The sequence below is a fragment of the Saccostrea cucullata genome, unplaced genomic scaffold (assembly GCF_032062105.1).
Source record: "Saccostrea cucullata isolate Sc308-1 unplaced genomic scaffold, CSIRO_AGI_Scuc_v1 ctg10760, whole genome shotgun sequence".
Classification (NCBI taxonomy): Eukaryota; Metazoa; Mollusca; class Bivalvia; order Ostreida; family Ostreidae; genus Saccostrea; species Saccostrea cuccullata.
In genome coordinates, this window is record NW_026924176.1 from 1 (window position 1) to 10,871 (window position 10,871).

At 32.7% G+C, this 10,871-nt stretch overlaps 1 protein-coding gene across 1 annotated transcript; it reads left to right on the forward strand.

Moving 5' to 3' along the window:
- Positions 1-935: 935 nt before the first annotated feature.
- LOC134265916 (type-2 ice-structuring protein-like) lies at positions 936-10,231 on the forward strand (the record flags this gene model as incomplete). Its single annotated transcript, XM_062748131.1, has 3 exons — positions 936-1,031; positions 8,596-8,689; positions 9,954-10,231. Coding segments are annotated over 3 exons (411 nt in total), but the record flags the coding sequence as incomplete, so codon positions are not given.
- Between the last annotated feature and the right edge of the window lie 640 nt (positions 10,232-10,871).

Below are 10,871 nucleotides of genomic sequence, written 5' to 3' on the forward strand. Positions count from 1 at the left end.
TTACAAATTACAGCCCCTTTCATGTATATTACGCCTAAAATATATTTACTTTTTTGTACTTTGACCAAGACTAAACTCCAATTCATCAATTGAACACCCATTCCATTCGCATAAATTCTATACAAAACTGCCGTGTAAATATAGGGAAAGTAGCAACAATGACATGCAAATGCAAACACTTTTCATTCATGATTAATGTTCTTTGGCACCGGAAATTTAACCATATATTTCTTTTCCCTCATTTTTTTTTTTTTCGTGTGTCATCATAATTACATGTATATGGATTTAAAGAAAGAAAGTGTTCTTCCAATCTTATGGCGATAGGATATATCCTCGTGAGCTTGAGATAAAAGATAAAAAAGGAGTCAAACACATCTGTTTCATACTTGGATATTTTACTTGAAAAAGATGTTAATGGTTATCTAACAACCACTCTTTATGATAAACATGATGATTTTAAATTTAAATCATCAAATATCTTACTTCAATAATGCAGCAATGTACTAATACCTTCACCTGCATACGTAGTTTATATATCATAGTTGATTCGAAACACAAAAACATGCTCTTCGTATAAAAATTTTCTAAAACGATGTAAATTATTGACAAACAACTTAAATAAACAAGATTATCAGCAGTCTCGTATGAAGTCCTCATTTGGTAAGTTCTATGGTCATATGATGACATTGTTAGCAAATACATTTCATCATTGAGTCAAAGGCTGACTGAAAATTTTGATACTAATTGTTAGTCTTATATGTATACACTGAATTGAGGACGAATTTGTCTGTCATTTCCCGACCATGAAAAAAAAATCACATGGCACCTGATCTCATTACTAGTGTTTTGGAGGTCCCTGTCTCCTTTGCCCCTGTTTTGTATCGTTGATTTTAAATTCTAAATACTGTACATTATCTCCACATGTTTCATCTTAGATTATTTTTTCTGTTACAGAGCTCTCTTCCTGGAAAGTTTTTGGGAAATCTCAGTATCTACATATCAAGAAAGAAATAAAATGGTTGGATGCTCAGGTAACAATGATAAATCGCATATATTTGTGCCGGATTAAAATGCAACGGATTATTCTAATCTGAGTTTTAAAAAAAAATTAAAAAAATACATTTAAAAATCTACATCAAAAGTATAAAAACATTTGAAATTCCGTTACGCGTTTGTTTTATAGACATCGTTTTTAGAAACGAAAGTAGAGTTATTACCGTCTTCCTTGGAAGACGGTATTGTATAGTTGAAGTTTTTTACAGTCTTCGGAAACTTCCTCTCTTTTGTGATTGGTAGAAAATGCATGATGAGAAAATTTTCAATTATTTCATTGGTTGAAATGCTGTTCAAGGCAAGGGAGATAACTTTCTGATGATCTAATTTTCGTACGACTTAACAATTTTGCAAGATTTTCAATCCTAAAAAAAAAATGACAAAACGAACAACAAAATCTGCAGTAATTAATTCCTAATAACATGATTTTTTGTATAGCAAAAAATAAAAAGATCTCTTTAACTTCATTATAAATAAATTTTGATTTTTATTGCTTACAGGCTTTACAATTTGTTATTATTCTTTTCCCCTTTCTTGTTTGAAGAAGGAAATGGAATCAGCCGAGGTTTGCCGAAAGCTCTCGGCGAGTCAAAGTTTACGGAGATGACCGAGCGACAACCGTGGTAGGGCTAATGCCAGTAAAAAGCTAATGTAGAAATACAAAATCAAGAAATTTAAAAGAATTATACGGCCTGATAGATGTAGATCAGTTTACAGTTTAAGATTGTTGCTAAAGACGGGAAGCTTTTTAAAAAAGCTCTACTTGTCTCTCTTACTCTTTATCAAACTTCACTGGGACAGGACATTTATCACGTGATTGGTTGATGACGTATTTTTTCGTCTGCATTAGTTACTTTCGGTATGTAAACAAACATGGGTATGAAGGGGAAAGAATTATGTTTAGAAGAGAAACAATCTATTTTATCATTGAGACAAGTAAGTTTGACACTACAAGAAATATTGGATATTATCGGAAGGCCAGTATCAACAGTGCATACGTTTTTGAAGCTTCAGAAAACAACTGAAAATGTTGAAAACAAACCAAGAAGTGGCCGACCCAAAAAGTGCAGTGCACAGGATGAGCAAAAAATTTTTCGAATGGTAAAAGTGAATCGAAGGCAAAGTTTAACGGAATTAACGAATGTTAGGAATGAAACTGGTCCTGGAACTGTCTCAGAAAGCACTGTGAAAAGAATTTTAAATAGAGATGGATACAGAAGAAGACTGGTAAAGAAAAATGCGTGTGCGCGAAGTAAATAAAACAAAGCGTGTGAAATGATGCAAAGAAGCAACGAAGAGAACTGTGGATGACTATTGGAAAAAAGTAATTTTTACAGATGAATGTAAGGAATGGGACGCACCTTGTATTGCACCACCCGCCGGGCGACGTTAGGATTTAATGATCTGGGGATGCATAACTTATTATGGAGGCGGCACACTTTGTGTTGTAGATGGGAACATAAATGCTCAGAAATATATAGAGATAATTGACAATCATCTTTCGCCCGTCGTTGCTGCGCATTTTCCATCAAATGATTACCTTTTTCAAGACGACAATGCCCCCGTTCATAGGGCCAGGTCTGTGAAGGAATTTACGGTACATGAGAATATTCCGACAATGGAATGGCCTGCTCAAAGCCCTGACCTGAATATAATTGAAAACTGTTGGTGGAAACTTAAACAGGAACTGTGTAAAAGGGCACAGAATTTGAGAACCGCAAATGATCTGGAAACGGCCATTCGACAGGTATGGGAAAATATCCATCCTAACTTCATCCAGGACCTTTACAGGAGTATTCCACGCAGAATCCAAGCAGTAATAAAGGCAAAGGGGGTGTTTAACAAAATATTGAGGTAAGATTAAACTTATATTTGATGTAGACGGAAGAAAAACATGGATGATCTAATTTTGTTTACATCGCCGCCATTTTGTTTTTACGAATACTTTTGACACGAGACTGTATATATGAATAAGATTATTTTTACATGTATATATCCATATAAAAGAGATACTTTTTATAATGCATTCTATGCAATCTTCTTGTATAAAAAATGAAACCTTTCTCTTTTAATAAGCCTCGCACAAATTCTTACAAATTTTGATGCATTTCGAAATTTGTTTAAACAAGAATCTTAATTTTTTCAAATAAGTTTTCTTTTTTTTTTTTTACTCTTTTTAAAAATTGTTCTATTAATTAGGTTTTTAGTTGGTGATTGCACGTCTTCCTGATTACATTTCCCCAAAGAATAACACATCATTTTTATGTGTTTCTTTTTTCAACTCTACATCTGATACAACAGTGAAATGTAAAAATCATGATCGTGTAAATCAGGGTTTTTTAAAAAAAATTGTTTGAGTTTGATTTCTGATTTTCATATATGATCAACACCTAAAATTTAACAAGCATTTGTAACGGAAACCGATGAAATCAAACACCCTTTTACTGTATTATATAACTTTTCATTTCAATTTGTCATTCAAAGCATTTTGACGATTTTGAAAACGAAATAAGAAAAAAAAATATTGCAAATAGATGCACAAATGATGGAATACTATATATGTTACCGGGTTCACATAGTAACAAGAAAGATTCTATGATGTTTCGATCTTTTATGTAGCAATAACAAATGTCTGAAATAAATACAACACACAATATCACACATGCAATAAAATACACAAAGAGAGATAACTCTTCCTGCTTCATAATATAACCTACTCTATAATTATTTCTTCCATAAATACTATTTCTCGCTCTACCATGAAATTGATAATATTCGGATAAAATAATAATAATCTATATATGATTTACTTTCTTTGTATATCATAATTATTATAAATTTTAGTGAATAAAATAATACAGCAGTAATTTAATTATAAATCACTACTATTAATGAAATAGATATGCTTCACAGTACGATTCACATAAAGCCCGTGTCACACTGTCACGATTTTTGGCTACGACAGAGTACGAGTTAAAAAATCGCGGTAATTCGGCGTTCATCGTAGAGATAGTCGTAGTATATCTTCTTAACTCGTGTTTCATCGCAGCCAATCGCCAAACGTGGCGATTGTTTTGAGCATGTTCAAAACAATCGTGGTCACAGTACGATTTTTAATTATCCGTAAGCGATCGTACAGCAATCGAAGTACACTCGTACACATAATCGTTGTAAATCTTTGACATTTGTAGGACACTCGCAAAAATTCGTAGAACTTCCGACTCTGCGACTTTCCTACGATTTATTGCGAGTGTCCCACGAGTTTTTCCGAGTGTTTCTCGACTCAAAAGGAATGCCGTACGATTTCATGCGAATATGATACGAAAACAGGCGATTGACGACGAATGCAATACAAGTACCGTGCGAGTGAACCGCGAAATAGTACGATTGTACGCGTTTTGGAGATTTGGAAATATCATTCGCATCAAATCATGAAAACAGCAACAATAGATGAAAAAGTTTCTGGTTCTTTACGCATTGGAGCTATGAGGCATTGCCATCAGGCCTGGGGACCATAAAAGTTAGATGAGCTCACTTTTTCATTTCAGTCTCACTTTTTCACTTTATATTCCTGTGGTAAAAGTGAGACTGAGATCAAAAGTGAACTCGATCGTCTAAGTTTTATGGTCCCTAGGCCTTTTTGCGAGTATTCCAAATGCATTTTCTACAACACGCATTTCTCTGCTGAGTCTTTAGTTGAATATACGCTCCTCATTGGTCAAAGTCCTTGCGAAAGGTTTCATACGCCATGTCCTGAGAGGGTAGGCGTCATCACTCACGATGAAATACGGGATATTTCTGTTATCAATGGTTTAGGGGCAGCTTCTGGAAATCCAATATTTTGATTTTCGATGACATCTTTTAATTCTGAGTTGTTAAACACAGTAGCATCTGATGCAGAACAATTTGCACCTACGTCAACCCAAATGAATTTATAATCAGCATCAATAAGGCCCTTAAGAATGAGGGAGTGGAACCCTTTGTAGTTTTTTAAAATGAACCTTCGTTTTGGGGGGCATTTTATAGCAATATGCTTCCCATCTAAAGCACCAAGGACATGGTCTAGGTTCCATCTAATTCTGAACTGCTCAACTAACTTTTGCCACTCATCTGTAGTTGTTGAACATGCAATTACTTCATCAGCATATTCCACTATTATACTTTCACAAACTTCACAAACCAGCAAGGAAATGTATTATGTGAAACTCGAAATCCGTACATCAGACTTGTGTCTGACTCTCCTGTAGCTAAATACCGAAGTGTAATGGCCAGCTTTAATCCAGGTTCCAAAGCTTTTCTGAACCACGTGTCTTGTCTTTTGTAGTCTGTCTACAGGCTCTCTAAACATATCTGGCTCTACTCTTGGGAAGTTTTTGAATGACAATACAATCTCCGTTTCAAGTTCTTTCATCAAGCGATCAAAATACCGGTATCCATAATAAGTACATCTGGTGATCCATGTTTAGATCCAGTATATTCTTCTTTGCCTCTGTGGACGCCCGTTGTGTAATAAATTTGCAACTGCCTTGTCATTTTCTGCAATATTCTGTTCCAGTTCCCCCAAATATTGCAGCAGTTGAAGCCTCCGCACGGTAACTCTGCCATAATTATACAACTTCGAAATTTCAAGCAACCCTCTCTCTATATATCTACTCAAACCAAGTATATTCGTAAGAACTCGTCACTGTTCGTGGGAATACCGTGTAGGCATCGTGCAGACTTGTAGGTATTCGTAAGAGCATCGTTTAAAGTCGTGTCTTATCGTACAAATTCGTATAAGGATCGTATTGTGTTCGTTATTTTATCGTCTTTGTTCGTACATTACTCGCCAAAACTCGTTCTGTTGTCGTATAAGCCTCGTACATTGTTGAGCGGACATCGTAGTCGTATCGTGACACACTGGAAAAAATCACCCTCTGTCAAAAAAATGCTAGGCTTGCGTGGCGATTGTTGGCGATTTATGGGTTTTGTAAGTCGTGTGGAATCGTAGCAAAAATCGTGACAGTGTGACACGGCCTTAACAATGGAATGTGCATGTAAACACAAAATATACAGACACGCATTTCATGATACAAAAATATATACATAACGTATCTTACCCTATATATGGTATCGGACACTAGTTAGCTACAGCTACATCAATCGGGTTACAGCTACCTACATCTATCAAAGGGTTCTAATCAATAAAAAACATATCATATACTGTTTGCTAATAAACTCATCTTAAATAATTCACACATAAGCTTTTACTATTCATCAAATAAATGACTATGTTATATTAAAAGAAACTGACCTTCCATGGATAAATAAAGTCCAAGGTTAACAAATCACAAAATTCTGTGTCTAGATCAAAATGAACACACTAGACTCTATTTGAAAAAAATACTCATATCAATAGAAATCACATGACTTATACTTTAAACCAACCAAAACAAGAATTCACTGATCCATGAAAAACTGACCAGAAATAATATGGAAACTTCTTTCTGATATAATATTAAAATAGAAGAAGAAGAAGTTCATGAAAAAAATATAACTGACATTTTGATTGATATCTTAAACTAATTTTGAATTTATTTTATAATGTGTTTAAAATAAATCCACTAGCACACTACTACATATACATTCTTTACATCAAGGAGCACAAGGCGGATGTGACCGGTCGGCAGGGGTTCTCACTCCTCCATGGCACTTGATCCCAGGTCTGATGTTTCGGATGTCCGTGTTTGCTCTGCACCTATTTTGTATTGTTTCATGGATTTTGAGATTGAATACTGATTGTTATCGTTTGTTATCGTCATATTCTTCTTTCAACTGTTGGCGCGCTTGATTTGTTAACACTTTATATCCACTGTAAATTTTTCCATATTCAAGTGCACAAATGTGCACTTACTCGAAATCAATACATCTTCATTGGAGCATATACACATATTTAAAGTTAATATTTTCTGTATAATATCACGAGTTGTACATTCTAATAGCATGAAGAAGGATATAGAGATAACGAACAGTATTTAATCTCAAAGTCCATAAAACAGTAAAAAAATAAGAGTCAGCAGAGCAAACACGGACCCCCGAAACATCACAGGTGGGATCAGGTGCCATGGAGGAGTGAGCATCCCATGCCGACCGGTCACACCCGCCGTGTGCTCTTTGTCATGATCAAGAAATAACGGAAAAAATCCGTCGTCAATTCAGTGTATAAATAATGGACTAACAATCATCTCACACGAAAATATATGAAAAATCTTATTTAATCTTAACATTTTTAAACATTCAATCTTTTGTTTTAGGTTTGATTGACACATCCTAGCACTTTCACAAATTTTAATTCTACTGTATGATACTAGAGAAAAGTGTCAATCTTGCTGTATATTTAAAAAGATTATAACATCACATCAAAATTTTCTGGATTAAAGTTTTAATATTTTTCTTCAATACATAAGAATAAATTTGAAATTTGTGAAAGTTCAAGAATGTATCAATTAAACCAGTTTCAATATTTTTTAGGTGAAATAATATTTTCAAAATATTTTTTGTGAAAAGTGCTATTGCAATATATAAGTCGTGATATTATACAGAAAGTGTGGAAACAATGAACTTTTAAATGTGTCGATGCGTTTTTCAGAAAAGATAAAAAACAATGCACGTTTTAGGAAGCGTCAGAGTTTGATCAGGTGACAAGAAGGGATACACATCTACTGTCGACCGATCACACTCACAATGAATCCTCTATATTGATATTAAGCTTTTAAAAATTACGTGTATGCACATGTAACAATTATTAATTTCACTTGCATCCTAACATTTTGTCAAGATCAGATATTGTGGACATGTTATATCTAAAAAAAATATCAAAATAGGAAAATAGTCCATTGACAAATAAGTGGATGAACCAAGTTAACTTTATCATTAGTCTCTTTCAAAGTAAAGAGTTACCGTTTTCTACTATCGAAAACTGTACTTTTTGCGAATGCAATCGGTCGTCATGTTGATGTTGAATGGTGTCTTTTATTCCTGTGCAAACATTGTCATGCTAATTTTCTACGGATTTTCACTTACCAAATCATTGCAGCTGATTTTACTCCTGTTTAAGATTCAAAAAGCATAAACTTTGCTATCTTTGCTTTTCATTTCAACCCTTGATAAACAAAATTAAAATTGACTTAACCCTCTTCCCTGCAGTGGCGCATTTTAACGATGTCTTATTTCTCACGCAAAATCACGCACTTACTGTTTCAATCTCTACAATCGCGCAAATTTAAAAAAAGTACATTTAATCTTCAATTAAATGCCATTTTCCTTTTATTTTATACTTTCAAAAATCTCATTAATGAAGAAAAGTTATTATTTTAGTGAAATATTAAGTCATATTTTTTACGCTAAAATATAAAGATACTTGAACGGTGCCATAAAATTCTTGCGGGGAAAAAGTAACGTTATATTTCTATGACACGAATATGTTGCATAACAGTTTAGTAGGTTGTAAAGATTGATGTTTAATTATTTTTAAACGTTATCTTAATATGAAAATTACTACAGATTGAATGTCAAAACCTTGGGGCAAAATTAGCTGAAATAGAGACATTAGAAGAAAACATATTTTTGAAGAATATTACGAGGAAGAGTAATAATGGTAAGCTCTATTTTTCTAATTAGTTTTTTAAAATGTACTTCATGTACGATATATATATATATATATATATATATATATATATATATATATATATATATATATATATATATATATATATATATATAGACCGGACGCATTTCAAAAGCGGTGGAATTTCTTTCTAAAATTTTATTGTGTTCTTTAAAATTTCCAAATCAACATGCATATATATAATATGTAAATATATAGTGTTTAGTAGTTTAGTAGTAGTGCTAGTTGTTTTTTGTTTCGCTTTCTGAAAATGGATAGTTGTTCTTATGACTTTTTAACTCTTTAGATATGTCCGTCAGTAAAAGAAGCATCTCAGCCTAATTTGACAATTTTTATTGTTGCCTGTCGTTGGTCATTTTTAGAAAAGCCTGGATATGCTCTCTCACCAAATCTTCATTTTACATACATGTTTTGTATCATCTTTCAATATGATGCTTCAATTTAGGATATACAGTGTTGTTGGTTTTTTTAATGCTTTCTATATATATATATATATATATATATATATATATATATATATATATATATATATATATATATATATATATATGCCACTAGACAACCAGAAAAACAATGCACATTTTCCCCCAACCTATGTCAATAATTTATCAGCGTGACAAGAAAGGGATACATTTTCACAAAATTTATAACTTGACCGAAATTTCACGTTGTTTAACAACTTTATTGATATTCAAGCTTTTAAAAATTACGTGTATGCACATGTCACACAATTATTAATTTCACTTGCATCCTAACATTTTGTTTTATATACCACATATTGTGGACATGTTATTTACGTTCAAAAAAAAAATATCAAAATAGGAAAATAGTCCATTGACAAATAAGTGGACTGCCATAAGTTTATCATTAATATTTAAAATGTTTTTTTTTTCAAAATATTAAAGAGTATAGCGCTTTTTATTTTCAACCAATTTATAATATATAATATATAATAATTATAATATATATATATATTAACTGTTTTTGTCATTGTCTCCAAACAGCTCTAAAATTATATGCATTTTGATTAAAGTTTTTTTTTTTTTTCAGTTTTCGAATAAATTACTAAATCCCCCTCTCCATGGTTCATATTGAATGTAATGTACACATTTTTTTGCTGAATTTGAAATTAATTTTCATGTATTTCCCAGAGATTTAACATTTGTGGAACACGTCTCTGGCTATAGGTAATACGATTACTTAAACAAATACCCACATATTACCTTATTTTAAGGTAACACCATTATTGGAGGAACAGACGCCTTCTCACAGAACAGATGGAGATGGTCCACAACATTTAAACCGATTACCTTCAGTGATTGGGCACCTAACAAACCTGACGCATCGGGAGGCGACGAATGTCTTTGCTTGACAGCTGACTATGATATGGCCTGGGATGACTGGGATTGTGACTCAAATCAAGCATCTTTCATGTGTGAGCGGATAATTGTTTGAGCGCGAGAAAATTAACAAGATTTTTATTTCAATTTGAACCTTGGAAGACTTTTATTTTCTGTAAAAATACCTTCATCATATTTGTCGGAATTGAATAATAAATTAAGTGCACAAAGCTAATGTAGCTTACTTATTTGGAAATTCCATAAAGAAGAAGGTATCGTTTCCATTCAAATTTTGCCCCGAGATTTTCTAAAAAATGAAACTGGTGTAAAAGTTGAAAACTCATGCTTTTTTAAATAGTTGAAATTCAATGCAGAAAAATCATACAAGTCATTTTTCTCAAATGTGTTTTTAAATGCTAATTATGACGTCATAAACATGTGCATTTTCCAGTATTTTCTGAAAAAGAAGACACCAATTTTCAATGGAATTTTCCTTCAGATAACATTGTCCACAGGCATTGCCCACAAAGATCTTGAAATATGTGATTTGTTATTGAATTTTGCACAAAATATAAAAAAATTAACGTGGGCGACGGCTGTGGACACTGTTTTCTAAAGGAAAACCACCCTTGAAATATGCTATTTTGAAGCTTTTTTCTGTTGAAAATTATGTGCCCCTAATTCTTCGAAATGCTTCACATTAATGACGTCATATTTGCAGAATGGTAAACCTTCATGCCATATTCCTTCCTGATTTATCAGAGTCATTTATTTAACTAATATTTAAGCCAGTTTCAAAACTTTTTGATGTC